The following is a 26,235-nucleotide window of genomic DNA, read 5'->3' as shown; positions in this document are numbered from 1 at the left end:
GGAGAGAGAAGCCGAAGAGAGGGCGAGAGGGGCCCGCTCCTCAGGCACTGTTCTTACGCGCGGCGCACGGCGTAACGTGAGCCGCGCGCGCAAGCAGCAGTCTCCGAGTCGCGCCGGCGGCAGCGGCCGCGGGGAAAGTACGGTATCCAAAATAAGGCCTGGAACTGCGTGTCCCCAGCGATCGCGCGGGCGAATGGCCCAAGTCGCGCGTGAACAGGAGACAGGGGTTCCAAAGGGGTCCCCACAAGTATGACTCGTTGGCGTAGAATTTTACCAAATGCCTTCGCAAAATAAAAAAAATAAATATTGCGTCCGCCTGCATGTTACGATCGATATTAGCGTGCATCTCGTGAAGAACGGTGGCCGTGGCTTTCGCACGAGAACGCCTTGCAAAATCCATGCTGTCGAGAACGAGAAATCGTGATTGGCAGTCAGCTCCCAAGGTACTTGTAATAGTGCGTTAATCTAGACCCCTTAGTCATAGAAAACCCTGATCACGAGAAATAAATCTATAAATATGATTTGGGGCGCATACGGCAGGCATTATGAAGTCATGATTGCCAGCTTTCTGGCGTTCTTCAAAAAAAGTATACAATTGTTGCATCCTACAGGTTTTAACATATGGGGAAGAAACTTGGAGGTTAACAAAGGAACTACTGAAGAATTTAAGGACCGCGCAACGATTGATGGAAAGAAACATGTTAAGCGTCACGTGAAGAGGCAGGAAGACTGCGGTGTAAATTAGAGTGCAAACGGCGGTATTCGATATTCTAGTTGACTTTAGGAGGAAAGAAATGAAGTTGGGACATACATATGTGCTGAGTATGGTAGATAACCAATGGTCTTTTAGATTGACAGAATGGGTGCCAAGGGATGGGAAGTGCTGTCGTGGATGGCAGAGATGGTGTGATGAAATGAGAAAATGTACAGGCATAAGATGCTGTCAGCTCGCACAAGACAGGGATAATTGGACAGCGCTGGAAAAGGCCTTCGTCGTGCAGTGGCAGTGAATTTAGATAATAATAATAATTATTATTATAAATATTATAATGATTGTGGTATTACTGACTCTAACCACAAATATGGATTGTTTCGCTGTTGTACTTTGAGCCTCAGCCACAGCCGAGCTGGAACGTGATGTTTCAGCCCGGCGGTGCCCCGGTGATGCTGCAAGCACCAGAGAAAATATTCTGCAGGCTCATCATCTATTTGTGCAAGACACCTTGATTTCCAATGGTAAATGGTTTAAGGGAAAAACATCAGTAAGACCGGAATGCCCCTGGACTTACAGTCGTTGTTAGTCCAGCGCCCTTACTGTTTAATTTCTTCCTTATACGTTAATAATTTATGTGTTAAGCAGGTTTAAGGCAAACATCCGAAAAAGAAAGGAAAGGCGCTGGGCCTCAGCCAATTTTAATGCGATTACCATTCTTTGAAAGTTTCACGAACACACTTAAAGCACAAAACTGTGTCATTCAGGCCATAGCACTGCCCAGTCCCGCTCAAAAGAATCATTGCTTTGGCGGGCTGACGAAAGATTTGAATTGTATATATTCTGTTATACTAAAGAAGAAGAAGAACTATTCGCGATGTTTGTTTCTATATCTATAACTTATATCTATATCCCACCAACTTGGATCACTGGGCAGTTCATGGTGGAACAGGTGGAACATCGATCGGCTGTGCTAAGGGAACCATGCTCAAAAACCTGTTGGGCCAACTCTGGGTATCTCTCGCTCTTGAAAAAATAAAATAAAACGTCCTTCACGCCAACTTGATTCACTAGATATGTGCTGCTCTTCATAGACAAAAATGTTTAGAATGTATCTGGTGCTGAAATGGAGTCGAATTTCAAATTGACATCATGTGATTTGATATTCAGACGCGTGCCATGCGCGGACTTCGACTTTGACTTTATTGAAATTTAGACAATATACAGTTGTCCGGGTGAAGAGGGCTAAAGGTAACACACGTGGTCACCTGACTAGGCCCTAGACACCCTGAATTCACGCAGGCACAGTTTCGACATGGTAAGTTGCGAAGTACAATTTCTTACAGGAATTTTTTTTTTACAGGAAGATTATAACAATTCACATACAGCAATATACATACACTGTACATTCAAATCAATCTAATTAATTATGTATAATACCTACAAACATGTTCACTTGACCAAGAAAAGAAAAAACAAAGCAAGGCATCCTAACTGGATCTCCTATACGGCAATAAAAAAAAAATGTTCACATGACAAATATGTTCACTTGACAAAAAAGAACAAAGGAAACAAATTTCTAACTGGTTTAGACACAATTTAAGAAAAATCTCTTTGCCTGGTTTCGGAAAGCAGGCAAAGAGGAACAGTTTTCCATGAAGTCTATCAGAGCAGGATAAAGGTTTAACAGATTAGGAATTTGCCAATTTAACAGTTGTGTCCCGTAATTCGTCCTGCATTTAAACTTGATGAACTTGGTTCTCCTAAACTCGTAGTGGGATTCATGTTTGGTATACCTCAAAGAGAAGAGTTGTGGATCAATTTTGAAATCTGAATATGCAAGCTCTGATAGTCGCAGTTTGTATAGTGATTCAATGTCCAGGATGCGATTCTGCGAAAAATATACAGATGTTGATACACGTTGTGGTAAATTTTCAATAAAGCACACACTTTTTGTCTGTAATCGATGGAGGCTTTCCATGTTAGACCTAGTAGTAGTGCCCCAGACAAGCAGGCAGTAATGCAGTCGCGAATGAACGGTATTAAAATACAGTTGACGTCGTATATGACGAGGCAACAATAAGCGAAACTTATTAAGCATACCAATACAGTGTGCAATATTACGCTTAATATAGTGAATATGGCAAGACCAACGAAGGTTTTCATGAAACTGAACACCTAAAAATTTAATTTGGGCTACCTTCTTTAGCGGTTGCGACTCGAATGCCACATCATTATTAATATAAACAGGTCTGTTAACAGGGGTAAAAACAATGTACTTAGTTTTGTCAACATTTAATGAGAGTTCATTTGTAACAAGCCAGTCAGATAGATTCTTAAGCCATAAGTTTACACGCGGAATTAAGGAACCTAGATTTTCACCAGAAAAAAATACACTTGTGTCGTCAGCGTAAAGGATAATAGAAGGGGTTTGTGGGATAGATACCATGTCATTGATGTATAAAAGAAACAGAGTAGGTCCTAGGATTGACCCCTGAGGAACCCCAAATTTTATTAGCTCAGAATTAGACGTAGCATTATTAATAACAACATACTGGGAACGACCATTCGCGGTGGCGACGCCTAATGGCGCAGCGTGCCAAGAGGGATGCAGGAGTTAGGAGTCCGGCTGCATACCCACCGCATACATGACGCGTTTCGGCGACGGAAATGCGGAGTGTGGCTACTTGCTTCAATACTCACCGCATTAACGCGGACATTCATCCAGAGTTAGGTTCTGCCGGAAGTGTTATCTTTTTCAGTGAAAGTCCAGATTGTTACAGTTTGCTTCATTTCTTTCTCACGATGCTTGATTCGTGGTCAACCAACTGGCCCGCCTTTAAACGTTGTTATGGTAGGTTCTTCCCGAAGTTCTTTAGTGCTGAATAATGCTAGACAATGCTGTCAGATGTAACGGAATCCAACTCGCCTGCTTCTCACCAAACACGTAGCCCTTGGCGATGAGGGGCGCCAGTGAGTAGGCGATCTGACCTGCTGCACCGGTGATGAGCACCCGGACAGGATCCTTGATCTGTGAGGAGAACCGATTGTACAAGGCAATTTCACGGCAGAGTGTATCAATGATTGTTATCCTTCAGGCGTCTTCACTTGACGCTTCATTTCAATTAGCTTTGACTGTTCACGCAATTTGCATACCGACAGCCTTCAATAAAGACGTCAGGCTTCTTTAGGAAGGCCGTATATTAGCCACGTGCATAGCCGCAAACGCCGCGTTTTGTGCGCATTATGCTGTTTACCGTGGACACGACAGTGTGGTAAGCAGTGGTGCCCTGTCTGCAAAAGTCCCTAGAATTAATTGCGCAATTGTTTGATGTCACACTTCTTAGCGCGCCCTCAGAATGCGGACTCTTCTCATCCGGAGCGCCTATAAAATTTCCAAGTTGAATATTCTTCACGAAAAAAAAATTTTTAAAGGGACTGAAAACTTATCTTTGTGTCACGCATTCGTTTAGTGCAATGGGAAGCTTACCGGTCCGAGTGTCCGATCACGTAGTGGTAACGCGGCATACGCCGTGGAACATTTTTAATAAGAATTTCTCGATTTGCTGTGACGATGTAGTCGTTCACTGGAAGCATGCTGAAAACGCTGACAGGGGAGCGCGACAGCGAATACACGCCGGCATTGGTGGAGAGCAAACGGCAAGTGCGGCCGTAGCTGCGGGAAAATATTATTCTGTATATGAAGCCGATGCTTCTGCTACTGACGCTTCCCGAAGCGCTGAATTATTTCGACAATAATAGCTACGTGCTTTCGTGGTTGCCTGTTTATAGAGGTTTGGTGGTTAACCAGTCAAGGGCGTATTTTTAGCCACGCCAAGTGAGGTTCTCGAAAGCGGAGGAACGGCGCTTTCACACGTTAACGCAGTTCAGCGTGTTGCCGGAGCCACGCGACGCTTTTGACTTCCACAAGCACGTCGTCTCTCGAAGACATGAGCGAGTTCAAACTGAGGATTCTAAGTCGCACGTGTGCTCAGAATTTCGCACGCGTACAACAGCACTCATGGATGCAGGCCGCCATGCATTGAGGGACGTGAGCGCCGCTCGTTATTGTGTACTTTTTTTTAAATTTCTTTATACGCACAGAAAAGAGGGCAAACGCCTAATAATACACGAACTGTAAATTTAAGGAATGAGTATGCGGGACCTTATAACAGCCGACTTACGTAAGTAATCCCACACAGTGAATCCGAAGCTAGTAACAAGGCTTCACGGCCACTTAGCACGACTTGTTGGTTTTTGAGACTTTCTTTGCCAATTTCGTGCCAGCCATTGAACAACAAGCCTCTGACGCACGCGCAATGCTCTTAGATATATCTAAAAAATTCTTGAAATTGATAGACACACAATTTGCCCTATCTTCTTCTACTTCCTTAGTTTAAAGCTCAGTCTTTGAAGCAAGCTATCTCTTTATCGCTCAGAGAGATAGACGGAAAACTGATGCATTTTCCTTCATCTTGTTCGCAGATATGAAACGCGTCAAGTATTTCTGTTTCAGTTTTCGTGCTGCTTCTGCCAAGTATCGTTACATTTTCAAAAAATGGTGCACAGCCGCACTGACGGCAGTGAAAAGCCAGGTGACCAGGTCCATGACAGCTGGTCTACGCACAATGCCCGCGCATCTGGTCATTGATGCATCGGCCGGTCTGGCCGATACAGACCTTACCACGCGTCAACGGGATTTTGTGGAGAATATAAGTCGAGGCCTTAGCGTATCTGTTCACATTCTTGGTTTTGCAGGCCTCTTTCTTCGTTTCCCCATGTTCAATGCGCATGAACACTCCTGACAGCTTACCACGGGCGGAAAACATTATTTCTACACCATGCCGCCCAGCAACTTTGTTGGTATTGTGCGACACTTTATAAATACAAGGCATCACATGAACTTTATTCTTATCTTTGCTTTTGTCAAATTTTCGGTCTCTTTTGCTTTCTATTTTGAGCTTTAGACACGGCTGAATGAGGTACACTGTCACTTCTATTAACGCGATGGCATTAATGACTCCGTGTCACGAAAAATACGGTGTCGGCGTCCGGCGCCGAGCATCATCTCAGCGAAAATGGCCGTGTATATTCTGTAATGCGCTGAAGTTCTTCTATCACAAAATTTGCTCATACCATGTTTTACATTCTTCATAAAGTTATTCCTGAAAATTTTGAGAATTACAGCCCACAAACAAATGTCAGGAAACAAAACACCGACACCCCACACCTTTTGTCTTAAATTTTTCTCAGGCTGAAATATTAAAAGTGCGAAAATATAACAGAACACCGGCCCGCGCTGGAGGCGGCGTTTCTACCAGAAAGTTCGTCATCGTGTATAGAGTTCGCCCCCAGCGTTTTCAGGTAAACATTACGGTTACATAAGGAGCAGTTGCCTGGAAGCGTGAGAAACAGTCAGGGATCTTTGAATGCTATGGCGTTCCACTCTTAAAGACAAAGCTTAAGTCTCCTCCAGATTTGTTGGCCATGACCATGCACTTCGATATTAGGCGTGATCTTCATCATGTCATGGGTCATGCGTCACGACATGACACGGCGTTATTTTTCTTGTGAACTACAATAGAAGTGGTAGCTGAGAGCGGCTTCTAACACAAAACTCTTCAGCGGCGCCCTCAAACCGACTATAATGTGGTGGATTTCAATGAATGTTTGAACATATCAAGCCTTTTTCCAGAAATCACCATCACATGACCATTTTCATTCTCACCATATGTTCGTGATCACAGTGCAGAAAACTATGTGTAACAAGTACTTCTTGTTTTGTGCACCACAGTGTTTTATTAATTGTTGTGAATTACGTTGTACATACTCAACCCTGTATCCCGCTTATTATGTAATACATCGAACGGGGGTTCATGTTGAAAAGCGCGGGTATTTTTTTATTACTGTAAAAATATCTTGTCTTATCGGAAAGTAGAACGTGTACTTAAAAAAGCTACAGAAATTCTGAGTCTACTAATGCGTAAGCATTGCTTGGTTCGGCTGTGACTTCGGTTTTGCTCAGTTTTGCTCACTTGCTTTTCCTACCTGATGCGCGCCTGCGCGTGGCCTTTCCTGTGGCAAAGAATTCTTAGGCTTTACCATAGTATGGTCAGATTTTCTCGCTGCATCCAGCCTCTTCAATACAGTCGTATCAATAGCCGGAACGTCGGGCCCGAGCGCGCCTCGACGGAGAAGAGCGGTCGAAAGGGAACACCAGCTGCCGCAGTAGCGCTGCGCGCGGGGAGAATGCGTCGCCGCAATGCCGTGCCCCCCTCGCTGTCGAACTCGCAAGCCGCCCGTGTTATGCGCGCGTTCCTTGTCCACGCAAGCTCTCGCCTGCGTTCGGACTGCGGTAAGGTCCAGTGAAAACGGGCCAAGCGTCTCAACACACTCGCTTGCCCGCGAGGTGTTCATAAGTGCAAGGACGCCAAGCAGCATTCAGTTGGGCGTTGGGGCACCCGAAAATCTGAAGTTGGACCACACCCCACTTTCAAGTTGGCCCACCCGCAAATTTAAGTAGGTCCACCCTGAAATTTCAATTTGGTTGAACCTCACATTGCAGTTGCGCCAACCCTTAAAGTTCATAGGCCAATCATGAAATTGAACTTGGCCCACCCACAAATTTCAATTGCTCCACCGCCCGCCCCCAAACTTCAAGACGACGCACCCTTAAATTTAAGCTCACATGCAAGTTGTAGGTTGGCCCAAGTTCAAATTTCAAGTTGGCATAGCCTCCGATTTCACCTTGGCCCATCCCCAAATTTAAGTTGGCCCTCCAACAAATTTCAAGTTGGAACACCCCGAAATTTAACTTGGCCTAATCCCACGACTTCAAGTTGGCCAGCCTCCAAATTTAAGTTGACCTACCCCGAAACTTCATGCTGCCCCGCGTGCGAATTTCAGGCTGGTCAACCCCAAATTTAAGTTGGGCTACCCTCAAATTTCAAATTGGCCCACCTCCAAATTTAGGCAGGTCTACCCCCACATTTCACTTGGCCCGCCTCCAGGTTTGAACTTAGCCTGTCCCCAAAATTCAGCTGACCCATGTCCAAATTGGAATTTGACCCACCCCCAAATTTTAAGTTGGCCTATTCCCTAATTTATGTTGGCGCTCGTACAAATAGCAAGTTGGCCCACTTGCAAATTTCAAGTTAGCCTATCCTCAAATTTCAAGTCGTCCCAAGCTCAAATTTCGAGTTGACCCACCCCCATATTTTAAGTTAGCCCACCGAGAAATTTCAACTTGGCACACCTCCAAATTTAAGTTGGCCTGCCCCTAGTATAAGGTTATCCATGCATGTTCTAAGGAGACCTCTGTATCTCTAAGGGCATTCTCTTTTTTATTTTATATTTATTGCTTTAAAATTTTCCTTATCACTTAACAGCTACCAATAATATACATTTACACTATCATAACGATGAAATGTCTTAACTTTGCAAATTATGCACTTTTGTGCATTACGATGTGTTACATTTTTTGCGTGACAGGGCTGAGAGCTCGTCAAAAAATGCTCACGCCTGAAATAGTGCACCTTATTTTCTGTTCGAAAATGTTTTCTATCGCGCATTTTTTTCTTTGGTAATGGGTAAACAGGCACAAAATCTGTCAGCACTGGTCATTCGGCAGGACATATTCTAAAACTCGTAGTAAGTATGCTTTCCAGACAATATTTTGACCCACGACCAACTCCGATTTTCATGTTACAATTCGCAATCTTTAAAAAAATCAACCGCTTTGTTGCCAGATTGTGTCGCTGTGACACGTTCGAAGTACGACTAACTGGTTGAATAAAATGACCCGACCAAAACGCCGCGTCTGAGAAAGGACTGTTGGCGTGTGCTGCGTAATGCTTACTGCATGAGGCGGCGTGAAACCGGTAGAACCAGGGACATTTAAAGTGGACATGGCACTGTGTGGCCGGGGTCGGCGGTGACACTGGCGTAGCTTAGGGTGAAACCGGGACAAGGTTGACGGTGGAGCCGGGGAACGCGGCCACCATTTAGGATGTCAATAATGACGACGATGATGAGCTTTAAACAGGGCAAGCACCAACAGGGACGAGCCAAGAATTGCGTGGTTGTAGGAAGCACATAGCTATTAATAGAGAAATGAAAACAACAAAAAGAGAAAATATTTAAAAAAGACCAATGTGCGACCAAACGAATAGCGTGCATTTAGTTAGACAGGTCTGGACATTTACATTTAAAAGTGATAGGTGGTGACAGACCAAACTATTAGTTCGTAATCATGATCATGTTCCAGAAGCGTGGCACGTTCCCGCTACGGAAGATCATCAAATAAGGGGAAGGTTGGAATATTTGCATAAGGTACCCGTTGAACACACAGTTTCGAATTCTCGCTTTCCCTGGATGCCATGCGGAAAATCGCATGGCGATAGGAGACTTGAGCGGTACTACAAGCCCTGGAAACTGTTTACTTACTACACGGCAATAGCATTCACTGAAACGCTGCGGTGTAGTAAAAGGAACTGTGGCGATTTAGCGGTAAGTGCAAGATAAATGCGTTAGCATTACGTTGCACCTCTTTAAGGTCACGGATCCATGCTTTAATACACGCGCACCACATCGTAAAGTGTTGTTCCGGAACTCACTCCGCACATGTCCTGTCTCATTGCGAAGCAAGATGCAAGTAGTGGTTGTACGGAGCAGATCCCTGTCAGTTGCGCACACCCACCCACCCACTCACCCATACTCACGTATATATATATATATATATATATATATATATATATATATATATATATATATATATATATATGCACGAGAAGAAAGCAAACAGAGGGGCCCGATGTTTATTAGCCATACCATAAGAAGCCAACAAACAATGACACCAAAACAGTAATGAGGAAATTACTTGCATTATTTAATTGAATTTAAGAAATCATAAGCTAATCTAAATGAGAATGAATGAAAAAAAAACTTGCGCAGGTGGGGCACGAACCCACGTCTTCGCATTACTCATGCGATGCTCTTACCAACTGAGCTACCGCGGCGCCGCTTTGCCATCCAATTTCTGGGGTGTTTATGTTTTGTCTGAAATTTAGTGTTTAAAAAATCTGGTGTTCAGGTATTCAATGAAAACAATTAATTGGCAGTTTCACTCTACTAGTACTATCCCTGGGAGTGCTAGCCAGTATCGCCACTCACAAGCCTTTGTTACGGATGGGGAACACCCTTTCTGCCGCAGGCATCATGCATACGCCAACTTTTTGGGTTTAGCAGCGTGCGTTGTTGGGCAAGTTGGTTCATTGTATTTGGAAAGATTGGATGCGCTTTGTAGACAGTCACAAGAAAGAAAACGGGGCAGGTGCAACTGCCCCGTCTTCTTCCTTGTGACTGTCTACAAAGCGCATCCAAGCTTTCCAAACCTTTTGGGTGTAAGCAAGGGGTCTATAAAGCCACGTGTCCTGCCTGAAGGCATCAATGCTGCCGGATTTCAGACCCTCGCTATGCAGTGAACAAGAAGAAACGAAAAAGAGGCGCCCGAAGTTTATTACTCATATCATAAGAAGAGGACAAAAACGGGAAGGAAGCACGGGGGATGTTACTTGTAGTTAATAATTTAAGTAAATAAATGATAAATTATTCGAAATGAAAATGGATGAAAAAAAGAAAACCACTGGCCGCAGGTGGGGCCCAAACCCACGTCGTCGCTTCATGCGCGCGATGCTCTTGCCAATTCAGCTACCTCGGCTAGCCACCCTACCTCGGCGCCGTTTTCCCATGCACTTTCTGGGGCATTTATGTTTATCTGCTAGGACTAACCCTCCGAGAGCAACAGTGAGGGCGACGCGGCGTCGCGGCAATGCCCTCTCCCTTCATGCAAGACCTGGCGCGGCAGCAGCTGTTCCCTTTCGCCCGCTCTGCTCCGCCAAGGCACTCACGTGACGTCGCGTCGCAGCCAATCAAAATTTAGGTGCTGCTTCGCTGCCCCATACGAAAGAGGCCGGCTTTATCGCTCAATGGGCCATTTGAATTTTCGCATCAATAAGGAAAGAGAAGCAACACTGTTGTTGAAATGAAACTTAAAAGCTGGTGAAACAGGGAGACACTGGAAGTAATCGATGCGCGACAGAAAGCACCACGAGGGCAAAGAAAACGCAGTTACCACGGGATGAAGTATACAGAAAAAATGAATGATATAGAGCGTTGAAATCCATGGTTGAACTGCTTGTTCAAGCAAACATTGAAGGTGAAACTGAATGTTGGTTGTGAAAAATATGTGAGAAAAAGAAGGCCGCCCCTGGAATATTTAGGCACCGCATTAACTCGTTAGGCAGCAAGTCTGGAACAATACAACACATCCCAGACGAAGATGGAAACAAACTCGAAGGGGACGCGGCATTAAATTACGTTCGAAAAAGAACATCCTATTCATTTCAAGGAAATGCGGAGGTAGTTATCGAGAAAGAACAACAGCGTGAACAAGAACCAGATGGAAAATGAGCTGGTGCTGAAAAATTTCAACGGGCAGAAACCCGAAGTGAAAATTCCTAAGTCCACAGCCAAAGAGTTAGGCGAAGTTCCCATTAGGTTTATTATGAACTAAGATCAAGAAGTAAGGAAGCTCTGTTAAAAGCAGTAGAAAAATGTTTAGAAGTCAGGCGAATACCACACAGTTGGCGACAAAGTATAATTAATTTAATGTATAGATATAAGGGGGAAAAGTAAAATGGGCTCATATAGACCAGTGACCATTACATCGGTAATATTGTCACGTAGTAGTCATTGTCATGGTGAAGAAAGCAGCAAAACTTTGAATGACGAAACTAGCGTATTATAGGGCGAACCTGTGCCCTCAAAAAACAGGTTACACTCAAAGCACAACGATAGCGGCGAACACAGTCGGCGATCGTCGAAAATCTGAACAGCGGGTCAAGGGCGTCGGCGTTACACATCAGTTCAACGGAGGTTCCAGAGTAATCGCAGGTGCCCGCGTGTCTTCCAGAAAGTTCTACACCATTCGCGTCGCGCATACGCATACATGCAATCAGATTACGCAAAGTTCGGTGACAACAGACAGCGGATCGAACCATCGATATGTATATATATATATATATATATATATATATATATATATATATATATATATATATATATATATATATATATATATATATATTATAAAGGAGATTTATTGGGGTTCGTAGCGACCGCCGGTTCTAGCATGCACCGAGCAGTTCCCGAGTTCGAGCCTCTGTCGCGCGCTTGATGCTGCCGATGCTGCTGACTCTGCGCGCACCTTGGTTATCTTCTTTACAATATATACACTTTATTGTAAGGAAGCCTGTCGCATCCTCGACGGCAAAAGCATCGCCACCCACACTCTCACGTGGTTCCCCGCTCACATGGGATCCATCATGGGAGGCCCCACAAACCTCAACGAGCTGGCCCACTCCAAGGCGCGAGGTCTCGCTTTCCGCGACCATGGAGAACTCCAACGCCGGCCCGCAGTGGTAGAGAACAGAGATCAACCGACCACATACAACGAAATTGCGCAGCACTTTTATCTCGACAGGAGAGACTTTCCCCTTCCACGCAAGAAGTTAAACAGAGCGCAGGCATTGACCCTCAGATTATTGCAAACAGGCTCATATCCCAACCCGGCTTTATTCCACAAAATTTATCCCGACACCTATGCCACTAGTTCTTGCAGGCACTGCAATGACATCGCTAGCCTAGACCATATGCTCTGGCGTTGCCCCTCGTTACGAGGCACAGAACAAATCAATGAAGACAAGTGGCTCTCCGCTATCAAGAGCCCCGATGCCGGGGCGCAACTATGGGCTGTCCAGAGGGCCCACGATGCGGCGGTCGGGCAAGGCCTGACTGTCCCAACGTGGGAGCGGCCCGCAGCGCGCTGAGTCGCGTACCTCAGGACCTTATTAAAGTTTTGCATCCATCCATCCATTCATTTGACAGGAAGAGATATTAAGGAGGGGTGGTTGGAGCCCCCCAGTCCAAGGCCCCACTAGCCTCTGCCGCCTGCCTGACCTGACGAATTAGGGATTTTTGTCCTGTCAAGGCAATGCGGAGGTGGTTATCGAGAAAGAACAATAGCGTGAACGAGAACCAGACGGCAAATGAGCTGATGCCGAAAAATTTCAACTGGCAGAAACCCTAAGCGAAAATTCCTAAATGCGCGGCCACAGGGTTAGGCAAAGTTCCCGTTAGGCTGATTAATGAACTAGGACCAAAAAGTAAGGAAGCTCTGTTAAATGCAGTAGAAAAATCGATGACATTCCAGAGACTTCCGATACATGCAGGCGCGTCTTGCAGTGAGCGATAACATTCGTTAGACGATGAAACGTGGTCACACGATAAACAAGTGCATGTGTCGATACTCCCCTTTTAAAAAGCATCGTCGCGATGCTACATAAAAGGAGAGCGAAAAACAAAGGCACACTTATTAAAGAAAAAGTAACCGAGCAACACAGAAACAAATTCTAAAGTAACAAAGTCGAAAGAAAGTCAAAGTTCAGCTCTGCAATGTCCCAAAGTTCGTTAGCGCTGGTAGAACGGCGTAAGTCGCACAACATGGACTATTTCAGGTCGCGAGTGGCGGCTCTGTGATTGTGAAATGCCGTCTGACACGACCTCATAGTCCAGTGCGCCAATGCGTTGGATGATCTTGTAGGGTCCGAAATAGCGCCGTAAAAGCTTCTCGCTAAATCCTCGTTGGCGTATCGGGGTCCAAACCCAAGCACGGTCGCCAGGGTCGTGTTCCACTTATCGTCGTCGAATATTGTCGTGTCGGCTGCCGGTCCTCTGCTCGTTCTTTATGCGCAGGCGGACGTGCTGTCTGACTTCGGCGCGCTGGAGAAAGGCCGCGACGTCGAGATTTTCTTCGTCGATGACGTGCGGCAGCATGGCGTTGAGAGTCGTCGTAGGGTTCCTGCGGTAAGCCAGCTTTAAAGGTGTGATTTTCGTTGATTTCTTGCACCGCTGTGTTGTAAGCGAAGGTTACGTACGGCAGGATGGCATCCCATGTCTTGTGTTCGACGACGCCGTACATTGCAGGCGTGTCGGCGAGGGTCTTATTCAGTCACTCCGTAAGCCCATTCGTCTGCGGATGGTAGGCAGTTGTCCTTCTGTGGCGTCTGGCTGTATTGCAAAATGGTTTCGGTGAGCTCTGCAGTGAAGGCCATGTCTCTGTCGGTAATCAGTATTTTTGGTGTACCACGTCGCAGCAGGATGTTCTCGACGAAGAATTTAGTGACTTCGGCCGCACTACCTTTAGGCTGAGCTTTCGTTTCGGCGTAGCGGGTAAGGTAGTCGGTAGCCGCAACGATCCACTTGTTTCCAGATGTTCACGTTGGAAAGGGCCCTAAGAAATCTATCCCGATCTGCTGAAACGGTCGGCAAGGAGGCTCGTTTGGCTGTAATAATCCATCCGGCCATGTGGGTGGTGTCTTGCATCTCTGGCAGTCTCGACATATCTTGACCTAACGCGCAACATCGGCGGTCAGGGGCGCCCAATAGTACTTCTCTTGTATTCTTGCGAGCGTACGGCAAACCCGACGTGCCCGGCTGTCTTATCGTGCAGGACGCGCAGCACTTTTGACCGCACTGCTGCTGTCGCAAAAAGAAAGCAGTTTGCGTGGGCTGGCGAAAAGTTGTTTTTTCACCAGGACGTCGTTTCGGAAGAAAAACGAAGACAAACAGCGCCTAAGTACTCTCAGGACAACGTCGGTTTTATCCTGCAAGTACTCAGCAAGACTTCTGAGCTACGGGTGCACTCGCTGTTGCACGGCAGACTCGTCTGCACTTATTGCAGCTAAAAAGGCGTCCTCGTCTTGGTCATCTTGGGGCGGCGGGCCCACGGAAGCGCGAGACACGCAGTCAGCACCACAGTGCTTTCATCCGGACTTGTAGATTACAATGCTGTCATATATTCTTGCTGTCGAAGGCTTGACTGCGCCAGGCGTCCCGAACTGTCCTTTAATTTCGTCAGCCAACACAGTGCGTGATGGTCGCTGACGACTTTGAACGGCCTGCCATATAGGTAAGGGCGGAGTTTTCTGTAGACCAGATGATGACGAGGCATTCCTTTACGGTTGTAGAAACATTGCCTTCCACTATTGACAGCGACTGGCCAGCGTAGGCTAGCACCCATTCAATTCCGTCTTTCATCTGGACTAGGACGGCACGGAGGCCTAGGCTAGTGGCGTCAGTGTGGATTTCGGTATCGGCGTCCTCGTCGAAGTGCGCAAGTACCGGCGACGACTGCATGCGTCGTTTGAGTTCTTGAAATGCGTCGGCCTGCGACGTTTCCCACTTGAACTCGACATCACATTTGTTAGATGTGTCAGCGGCTCAGCGATGCGTAAAAGTCCTTGACAAAGCGCCTGTAGTATCTACGCGCAGCCTTTTTGTCGATGGGCTGCGGGAACTTTGCGATGGCAGCTGTCTTCTGCGGGTCGGAGAGGACTCCGGGTTTTCTGATGTCGTGGCTTAGGAACAGAAGCTCTTCGTAAGCGAAGCGGCACTTTACCGGCTTCAGAGTGAGCCCAGATGACTTGATGGCCTCTAATACTGTCGCAAGCCACCTAAGGTGATCGTCGAAATTTCCCGCGAAGAGGATGACGTCATCAACGTAAACAAGACAGGTCTGCCACTTCCATCGTGCTAACACCGTGTCCATGACGAGCTGAAACGTTGCAGGCGCCGAGCACAGTCCCAGTGGCATGACCTGGAGCTCATAGAGGCCGTCTGGTGTGATGAAGGCGGTCTTTTCGCGATCCCTCTCGTGGACTTCCTTTTGCCAGTAGCCAATCTTGAGATCCATTGACAATAAGTATTTAGCATTGCAGAGCCGATCCAATCGGTCGTCTATCCGTTGGAGGGGGTATACGTCCTTACGTATACATATAGGTCCTTCTTTGTGATCTCGTTCAGTCAGCGATAATCGACGCAGAAACGTAGAGCTCCATTTTATATCTTCACCAAGACTACAGGAAATGCCCATGAGCTTTTCGATGGCTGGATGATATTGTCGTGCAGCATTTAGTCGACTTGTTGCCTTAGAGCTTCACGTTCTCACCTGAAACCTCGGTAAGGGCTCTGGCGGAATGGTAGAGTCCACTCTTCGGTTATTATGCGATGCTCTGCAACTGGTGTTCGTCGACTCCTCGATGACGTGGATAAGGAGTCTTCGTGTCATCGGGGAAGATTTCGGAGCTGTTGCTGCTTGCTCATAGGGAGACTTGGATTGAAGTCGAAGTCTGGTTCGGAAACTGTGGTCGTCGGTGTAGATGCGGCAGAACCCGACAGGACAAATGCATTGCTGCTTTCTACAATTTCCTCGATGTATGCGATCGTCCTGGGCTTGTTGACATGCTTGAACTCCTGGACGAAGTTGGTCAGTGTCACTCTTGCTTTTCCTCCATGCGGTAGAGCGATCCCTCTTGCGACGCAAATTTCACGATGGAGCAGTAGACGTTGATCATTCTCGATGATGCATTCTACGTCTGCTGGTGTTTCAGTGCCGACGGGAATAACAATGCTGGAGTGAGGCGGGATGCTTACTTCATCTTTGAGCACACTGAAGGCGTGGTGACTACGAGAGCTCTCCGGCGGTATCGCTTGATCTTCCGACAGCGCTGTCAACTTCGACTTCAGGTCGATGACAGCGCCTTGTTGGTTAGGGAAGTCCATGTCGTTAATGAGGGCTCGTCAATACTGTTGGAGGACAACGAAGGTGGCAGGGTAAGTCCGGGCATAAGCGGTAATTCTTGCCGTGCTCATTCCAGTCGGCGTTATTAGGTGTCCTCCAGTGGTCCGAATTTGAGAGCCTTCCTATCTAGTCTTCGCTTTCTTCAACTGGGCGGCGATGGGTCCACTCACGACGGAGTAGTCGACTCCTGTGTCCACTGAGGCGGTGATTGCGTAGCCGTCGAGAAGCGCGTCAAAGTCGGTGGTTCTTTGTCTTGCGTTGCAGTTAGGTCTTGGCGTCGGAACACAGCTGCGTCGTGTTGACCTGAAGCTGGAACGTCGCGTCGTCAGGTCGTCTTTCGTCGGCGTATTCTTGACATTCAGGCTTCGGCGGGATGGCGTCGTGTCGTTGATAGGTCGTCGAAATAGTCATTTCGGCGTCTTCGTCGAGGGCGGAGGATCTTCGTCAGATCGACGAACAGCAACTGCACCTCCATGAGTTGCTGCTTTTAGTTTTCACGATATGGGCTTGCAGACCGGCCCCGGGCTGAGCCAGTGTACGGTCGGCGTTGCGGGCAATGATAGCGGCCTGATGTCGGTGAACGGGATAGTCATCGAGGGCTCCACTGAGTGGCGGCGATGTAGTCAGCGATGTCATATGGGCGTCCACCTTGCTACGAGCGCGGTACATTGACGGCAAACCCTCGCAATCCCATCTCGCGGTAAGAACATCGGCGCTAGATGTGGCTGGCTTGTCCGCAATGATAGAAAAGCGGACGGTTGTGAGGGGCGCGCCAAACGTCAATCTTCCTTGGGATGCTGCGCGGGGCAATGAATTGGCGTGTTGGCGGCGGTACTAATGGTGGACGACGGAACTGTGGCGTTACCGGGCCCTGCCACGGGCGTGGAGGGGGCACGTGACGGCGGGCTACGGCGGCGTACGTCATCGCTTGCGGCTGAGGCTGTGGCGATTGAAGGACTACGAGTGGTTGCTGGAGCTCCTCACGTACGACCTCGGCAATCTAAGCCACTTGAACCTGTGATGAAGGGAATGTAAGGAAGAAGTGCGCCGTGCCGAGCTCCACAGCCGGATCGCCAGCGCTACTGAAGTGGGGCTCGGGCTAGACGCTGTTTCTGGTTTGACTGGCTAAGCCTACGCTGTTGCGTCTTCTTGTCCGCGTCCTTCGTGTCGTCCACAGCCGTGTCGGACTTCTTTGCCATAATTGGTGGATGTTTGCTGGGTCTCCTGCAATCCTGGAACTGCGCAGTCAGACTTTCCCTGCCATCATGACCACCGAAAGCGCCACGAGCTTACCACCACCTGCTCCCCAGTCTACCGTATGCCCCGGCACGTTCCGCCAGCGGGACCCTCCTATCTTTAGCGGCACTGACGACCACGACGTTGATGACTGGCTCTCATCATACGAACACGTCAGTCGGAACAACAAATGGGATGACATCACGAAATTGACCACCATCCCTTTCTACCTCACCGGAATTGCCCACTTGTGGTTTCGGAACCACGAAAGCGAAGTCCCAAGCTGGACGGTGTTCAAGACAAAGTTCAGCGAGGTCTTCGGCCGCCCTGCTGTGCAAAAGCTTCGTGCCGAACAGCGTCTGCAGTCGCGCTCTCAGCAGCCTGGTGAGAACTTTACCAGCTACATCGAAGATGTCATCGATCTCTGTAAACGCGTTGATGCATCCATGACTGAGGGCAATAAAATCAAGCATATCATGAAGGGTATCGACGAGGACGCGTTCCAGATGCTCATTTCAAAGAGCCCCTCTACTGTTGCCCAAGTTATTGAACTGTGCCAAAGCTATGACGAGCTCCGCCGTCAACGCCTCCTCACCCGCCGTCCTGTTCCCCACCAGGAATCGTTGTCCGGCTTGACCTCTCCTTTTCCATAGGAAGAACTTCTTAAGCTCCTCTCGCACAACCACTCTGATCGCCTCACGCAGGTCGTCGGTGGGCAGTGATTGAACTCCGGCATAGTTAAGTATGTGCGGCGGTTGAATTGTCGGTTCCTCATTCCCACTGTTTTCTGAATGCTGGATGCCTCACGGAGAAACTCTTCCACGGTCTTCAGTGGGCTTCGTATCATTACACTGAAAAGTTCCCCTTCACACCACGCTTGAGTGAGCAGACTGTCTTCTCCTCGGATATTACCGGGTCGTCCTAGCGGAATGGACCGCTCATTTCTTCCATAAAGATGACAATGTTCTCGTTAGGTAGCTGCACTGGGCTTCCTATAGAGCTTCGGTCCTTTCGTTCCGGATGATGCTCGTGAAGGTCCTAAGGAAGTTGCTGCGGAACCGATCCCACGCTTTAAGGGTGGATTCCCCATTCTCGAAGCGTGTCTTCACGGCGTCTTCCAAGGAAAAGCACACGCAGGGCGGCTTATCCTCGGAGGTCCAGTTGTTGAAGACCGAGATCCTTTTAGAAACTCTCGAGCCAGGTTTTCAGATCCTCCAACAAAGCTCAACGAAAGGTAGGTCGCTACCTCGGCTGTCGAAGCACGATGGTGGACACTTCTGCTGCCCTTGTAGTCGTTCACTTCATAACAATCTTCCTGGTCGTCTCAGGCTAACGTCCGTACTCCGGGGGCAGTCCTTGCAGCCTGCGGCTAGCTCGCTGGTCCTTTGCGACGTTCTTGTTGTATTCACGGTTCGGGCTTGGATCCCGGATTTGCGGTGGCGTTCGGTACATGAACGCATTACATCTGTACCAGATGTCACGTATTAGTGGCGGTGAAGAAAAAAGCAAAACTGTGAGTGACGAAACTAGCGTTTTATTGGGTGAACCTGTGCCCTCAAAAACAGGCTATACTCAAACAACGATAGCGGCGAACACAGTCACGGATAGTCGAAAATTGGATCAGCTGGTTAAGCACATCGGCTTTTATACATCAGTCATCAAAGGTTCCAGAGTAATCGCTGGTGGTCGCGTGTCTTCCAGAGAGTTATACACCAATGGCGTCGCGCATACATGCAATCAGAATACACAAGGTTCGGTGACAACAGACAGCAGATGGAACCATCGATTAAATTCCAGAAAGCGTCCTGCGTTGAGTGATAACATTTTATAGACGATGAAACGCGGTCACCCGGTAAACAAGTGCACGTGTTAATATGGAGGCGAATAATTAAAGCTGCTAGCACGGGCAGGAGGCACGTTGGGAGAAGTTCAGAATGGCTTCAGAATCGTTTTGCGTCTGGATGATAATTTATTTCTTCTTACTCAGTGTATTAAAATATTCAGAGAAGAAAGGAGGCTATTCTCCGTGGCTTTTTTTTTTTTTGCATTGTCGAGGCGTATTACAACCTGAACGGCAACATTTTGAGGGATATTTTGTAAGGGGAACGCTTAGACAACGACTGCATACAGCATTTGAGGGAGATTTACCTAGATATACAGTCTGTGTTAATTGAGAAAGGTTGAGGAGCGAGAAGAAAGTTGATATCTCCCAAGGACTAAGACAACGATGCCCCTTGTCGCTGCTGTTTATGAAGCACATGGTAAGGATTGAAAGTACACTAGAATAAATCAATGTCGGTTTCATTTTCACATAGAAATAGGTGGGCACGATAATAGAGCTGCAACTCTAAGTTTGTTTTATGCAGACGACATTGTGTTGCTTGCTAACAGGCAAAATGACATTCATATTCAACGGCTGGCTAATACCTGTCGACATGAAGGTGTGAATTTAGGGTCAAAATTTAGCGTTACAAAATCACGCCTTATGGTATTCAATGAACACTGTGAACAGACAGTATCCACACAGGACCAAGAAATGCCTCGGGTAAAAGAATACAAATACCTTGGTGTATGGATTAACCAGTGTGATAGATATATGGAAACACGAAAAAAGTTATATTAAAAGGGAAGAGACATGCGGTCATAATAAAACAAAGCACAATAAGGATACAATAGGTACGAAGTGCTCCGGGGTGTGTGGAAAGATATATAATGGTTCCAGGTCTTATATTTTCAAATTCGGTTGTTTGCTTGAAGCTAGGGATACAATCAGGACTCGATGGCAAACAAACGTCAATGGGACGCCTCGCATTGGACGAGAAACGCAAGATGTGTGATCAAGTGTTTGTTGCACCTGACAGTATTCATAATTCTGGTTAGCATTACTGCAACCTATGAGATGTCTATAACGCTTGGTAAATGCGGCACCAAGGCGAGTCCGGTGCACCATGCTTGTTTGGCTTCTTTTGAGCTTGTGCTGGTGTGGCACGGCCGCAAGTACGCGCAAGGCTTCAAAAAGCTGTGACTTCAACATCGACGTACTTAAAGGAAGAAGGCCTCAAGATCTCTCCAGAAAAATGCGCATTGGTCGTGTTTAGCCGAAGCGAATGAGATCATACGACGTCTCTATCGACGGTCAAAGCATACCTTATGTCAGGACGCACCGATTCTTAGGCGTAATCATTGATCGTGACCTCTGGCGGTGTCCTCATGTGGCCTACCTAAAGAAGCGCCTGACGGATGTTTCTAATGTGTTCAAGTTTCTTGGACGAAAAGCCTGGGGTATTTCAGCACATGCAATGATTGAACTATACAGGACGCTCTTTCTTGGGTATTTGCGATACAGCTTGCCTGTGCTGACCAACACCTACAAAAGTAGTATCCGTACACTCAAAAGCGTCCAGGCCCAGGCACTTAGACTGTGTCTTGGATTGCCGCGGTGCTCCTCAACAGCTGAAACGATTGCGATTGCACACGATCTCCCAGCCAAGACCCATATATTTATGGAAGCGCTCACAGCACACGTAAGACACCTTACTCGAGCCCCGGCCCCTCATCTAGCCTCACTGCCAGAGGATCGACCACGTGCCTCCTTTCGTGAAACAGCGCTGCTCTATCGTGCATACCTTCAATCAGGTTATACAGCTCCAGCGAGAGTTCCATTTCCCCCATGGTGCTTGGCTCAAGCAAAAGTTCGACTAATGGTACCAGGAATACGAACAAAAGTCCAACTCTCGTCTCCAGCACTCAAGCAGCTTTCACTGCTCTTGCTGTACGAGACATACAACGAGCATCATCATCTATATACTGACGCTTCAACCACGGTGAATGGGTCTGCAGGATCGGTAATCTTTCCTGCAAAACCTTCCACCATAAAGATTCGACTATCTCACCAGACTACATCGACTGCCGCGGAGCTTGCTGCTATTCGTTGTGCACTTCGTGTAATTTCTGAAGAACTACCCAAGAAATGGAGCGTGTTCACGGACTCGAAGGCTGCTCTTCATCGTTTAGTTTCTGCCTTACGCCGCGGACCTCACGAACAACTAGTTCTAGAAGTCAGACTGCTGCTTCACCACCTCGTCGAGCAAGGACACGACATCACGTTACAGTGGAATGCAAGCCACTGTGGCATAATGGGCAATGAACATGCCGACGCAGCAGCACGATCTGCACATGAGGAGGGCTTGCAAGACTCCATTCCATTCTCAAGAACAGACGCTGCAATGAAAATTCGTGTGCTTGCAAATAAAGCCATCAGCACTTTATGAAACACACCAAGCTTGAAGCACACACGTCTACACCGACTGGACCCATCCCTTCGACTTCGACCCCCATCTGGACTCTCTCGACTCTAGACAGCTGTACTTTGCCGACTGTTGCTTGGTGTCGCTTACACAAGAATCTTTCGCCTTCCGAGTCGGTATGGACGAGAGCGCGGCTTGAAGGCACTGCGGCGGCGAGGAGACCATAGAACATGTACTTTGACACTGTCCTCGATACAGCGCGCACCGGTTGTCACTAGCGGCCGCGTTGGCACGCCTTGACGACAGGCCACTTTCAGAACAGCCAGTCTTGGAATGCCGACATGAACTGTCGTGGCACTGAAAGTCGGTCAACGCTTTGCTGACCTTTTTACGTGACAGTGACCTGTTAGAAAAACTATAATGATCCCATTCCGTCCACTTTTTTTCATGCTCTTCTTTCCGTCTTTACTTCCCCTTTCCCTTCCCCCAGTGCAGGGTCGCAAACAGGAGGTTTTAACTCTGGTTAGCCTCCCTGCCTTTCTCTCATTTGCATCTCTCTCTCTTTGAGCTTGTGAGGCATACAGAATTTCATTTCTAGGTCCCATTTATGCACTCACTTGTTTCGTCGACCTGGTTATTCTTTAATTTTTATTTACAGAATAAGGCAGGCCCGAAAGAGGGCCCAAGCAGGAGGGGCAAGAATGCATAAAAATATATCCAAGCAACGCGTACAAATAATAGCATATAACACGATCACATACCTAGCAAGAAAGACGAGTAGTAGTTGTAACAGCCGAAAAATGAAAAGAAAAAGGCACGAACCGTACAAGTATTAGCAAATAGCAACGTCAAGTGCAGGGCACTGAAGCGTAGCAACACAATGACAAAGTTTTTTACGCACTTGAAACACAACCAAATTGTGAAAAGCATGTCACACTTTTTGTTATTAATTTATGTGCTCGTGTGACCGCAGCTGCCAAGGGTGGTGAGGCCCAGTCAGCCACGTCCAGTGCCTTTTGTCGCGTCCCCCAAGGCATTTCTGTAAGGAATGTCTTGAATAAATGAATAAAGAAAGAAAGAAAGAAAAATAAACGCACCAAAGAAGAAGAAGAGAAAAACAACAATTTACGAGGCCGTTACTGCAGCCAACGAGACACAGGATAACCGAGCACAAGAATACAGATAAATGTAGGTATAAATTCGCAATACATTAATGCCAGTGATGTTAAAGACCTATATGTTCTAAAAAATCAGCATTAGATAACTGTGAAAAAGGTAGGTTGTTCCAATCTGTTATAGTGCCTGGAAAGAAAGAATATTTGAAATGGTTAGTTCGGGTGTTATAAAGTGCTAAAGAGTCAGCATGATGATGCCATGTTCGACGTGCTGTTAGTGGTTTTAAATAAGGATCTGGGTTTATAGACAAGAGATTATTCTTGACCAAAAACAGAAATTTTAGTATTTGTATTTTTCTTCGTAACTGTAGAGTCCGAATGTTATGCTGCGTCATTAGACTAGAGGGAGAGTCACTTGTACGATATTTAGAATAAATGAACCTGACAGCTTTACGCTGTATCATTTCAAGAGCATCGATGTTAGTTTTTGTCTAGGGATCCCAGACAATGCTGGCGTATTCGAGTTTAAGTCGAATTATATATGTATAAGCCGTTAACCTAGTTCTAGTAGGTGCATGTTTTAGCTTATGTCTGAGAAAGCAAAGTTTCCTGAACGAAGAGTTACATATGTTAGAGATGTGAGTACTCCAGCTAAGTTTGTTGGCTATTGTGATTCCCAAGTATTTGTACTCGCTGACTTCCGCAAGCAGTTCGGAACCTCGTTTGTAGACAAACGACAGTTTTGTTTTAATTTTCTTTTTGGTTATTGACATGTACACTGTTTTACTGGTATTTAATTCCATGCTCCATTGACGACACCACGAAAGAATGCTTTGGAGATTAGAGTTTAGTACTAATTGATCTTCCCGGCAGTAAATTTAATTATAGAGTACACAATCGACCGCAAATAATTTAATTTGAACCGGGGATTTAATTTCATTTGTAATATCATTAATGTATAACAGGAATTGCAAAGGGCCCAGTATGCTGCCCTGGGGCATTCCAGATGATACTGGAAGTTCGTTGTATGAGTGATCATTAATTGAAACAAACTGCATGCGGTTAGTCAGATAAGCAGCCACCCAATTTACTAAGTAGGTTGGAAGGTTAATTCATTCTAGTTCATTAACAAGTTTGCTATGTGATACCAGATCGAACGCCTTTCTAAAATCTAAAAATATTACATCAATTTTACCGGTCCTATCAAGACCACTAGCAAAATTGTGGATAACTGTTGTTAATTGTGTTGCAGTAGAAAAACTCCTGCGAGAACCATGTTGGCAAGAAGAAAGTATGTTGTTATCCCCTACAAACTTAGTCATTTCCTTAGCTATGATATGTTCTAGTAGTTTGCAACATGATGAAGTTAGTGATATAGGACGATAACATGTTTCTAGTGTGTCGTCACCTTTCTACAGTACAGGTACAACACGTGCCAAGAGCCAATCTCTAGGCAGGGTAGCTGAAGACAAGGACACATGAAATATAATAGCTATAAAAGGTGCTAATTCTTCGGCATACCTCCTCAAAAAAAAAAAAAAAAAAACGTTGGGTATGTCATCTGAAACTGCGGAGGATTTAGTTTTAAGATTGAGTAGCATTGAAACAACACCTGGTAATGACACAATATCAGGTGCAGAGTTCCATGGCGTAGAGTTCGTCAGCCTTGGCTCAGTGCGTCCTCTACGGCCAGTGCGGCAAGGACAAGGATACCGGGAGGCGTCTGCCATCCAGCCAACATCGAAAGCACACTTCTCCAGAACGCGTGTCCCGCGCTGCTCGACTCTGCGGGCGAGCCGGTGCCTGCCTGCTGCGACGCTCACCAGGCGGGGTCGTTCAAATCTCAGTTCGGTAAACTCGTCAAACTCGGCCTTGGCAGGGACAGCAAGTGCTTCCGCAACTTGCAGAACCTCGTCTACCACGCGTTCTGCTCGCCGCAGCAGTCCCATTTCGTCGCCGTCTTCGGCAACAGCGCCAAGGGGAAACGCGAGCCTTCGGCCACAGATATTGTCTACGCCGTGGAAAGAAATTTCGCCGAGGTAGTGTACGCTTCCTGCAAGGACGTCCGCACCCAAATTTTCGGCATCAAACTGTTGTACTACATGTGCGGAAAGTACGGCTCCAGCAAATGCTCACCTCAGCGCTTCCTCGACTTTCTGGGCGCCAGACCTTCAGAGGGAGGCTACTCGCCGCTCAAGATCCGCTACGTAATCGCGGAGGCTCCTGTTAAGGTCAACGGCAAGACGCTGGAGCCCTTCAAAGCAGACGTCTTCTGATCGGGCCGGAGGAAGCTGGTGCGCGCTGCGGGCGACTGCACCGACTCTCATTTAAGAAATAAATTGCGAGACTCGAAAGAGTAGCACCTGCTCCTACTTAATCTTCAAATGCGACTCATTTCTTTGCCTAGTCCGAGCCAAGGTTGAACGTTAGACCGTTCCAAGTCGCACAGTTTGTCACCGATGTGAGCGCACAAGCTGGCCGCTGCTGGCATGAGTAATACGCTAAACGATAAGACACTCCCGTAGGCCCATACGGCCGACTTTGGCTCTCAACAGACCTGGCGGATTCAGTGAAACGCACCCACCTCTGAGGTGGCTGCCACGCGTCACCAAGTCTCAGAGGCAACGACTTATTTTCGTTTTCCTTTTTTTCTCTCTCTTTTTTTGTAGTCAGTAAAGACCTGCCGTGGTTTCTCATTGGCTACGGTGTTGGGATGCTTAGCACGAGGTCGCGGGATCGAATCCCGGCCACGGCAGCTGCAATTCGATGGAGGTGAAATGCGAAATTAGATTTAGGTGCACGCTAAAGTACCCCAGGTGGTCAAAATTTCCGGAGTCCTCCACTACAGCGTGCCTCACAATCAGAAAGTGGTTTTGGCACGTAAAACCCCCCACTTTAATTTTTTATAGTAAGTAACGTTGCATGCATCGAGTAATTTTATGCAGGCGCTTGCTCCGCTGTTCCTACGTGGCGACGACGAGCGCACAAACCTGTTTTTTTCAATTTATGTTAGCTTTATTAAAATTCATATTCGTTGTGTTTCAAGCTTGAACTTAGGAAAACACTCATGCCAACTGTTAATGAGAAGCAGAACTTTATCCTTTCTGATAATGTAATTCTAAACTTTCACACCGAAAGGAATATTGTAAATGCGATGTTCCTTCAATATCAATCAGCTTGCTGGACAGCCAAGAACACCAAAATAGCAGATAAAAATTTATTGCA

The 26,235-nt window shown here is 46.9% G+C and overlaps 1 protein-coding gene and 1 non-coding gene across 2 annotated transcripts; one reads left to right on the top strand and one right to left on the bottom strand.

Moving 5' to 3' along the window:
- Window positions 1–859: 859 nt before the first annotated feature.
- LOC126534722 (NPC1-like intracellular cholesterol transporter 1) lies at window positions 860–25,395 on the top strand. Its single transcript, XM_055072956.2, has 4 exons — window positions 860–904; window positions 13,526–13,636; window positions 22,869–22,936; window positions 24,644–25,395. The coding sequence occupies exons 1-4, from the start codon at window positions 860–862 to the stop codon at window positions 25,284–25,286; spliced, it is 867 nt and encodes a 288-aa protein (XP_054928931.1). The 3' UTR covers window positions 25,287–25,395.
- Window positions 9,654–9,729, bottom strand: TRNAT-AGU (transfer RNA threonine (anticodon AGU)). Its single transcript has one exon. It is a non-coding gene; the product is annotated as a tRNA-Thr (tRNA).
- Window positions 25,396–26,235: the final 840 nt, after the last annotated feature.

Source organism: Dermacentor andersoni, chromosome 7 (genome assembly GCF_023375885.2).
Source record: "Dermacentor andersoni chromosome 7, qqDerAnde1_hic_scaffold, whole genome shotgun sequence".
NCBI lineage: Eukaryota > Metazoa > Arthropoda > Arachnida > Ixodida > Ixodidae > Dermacentor > Dermacentor andersoni.
The sequence above is the reverse complement of the archived record's forward strand: the minus strand, read 5'-3'. Positions and strand labels throughout refer to the sequence as shown.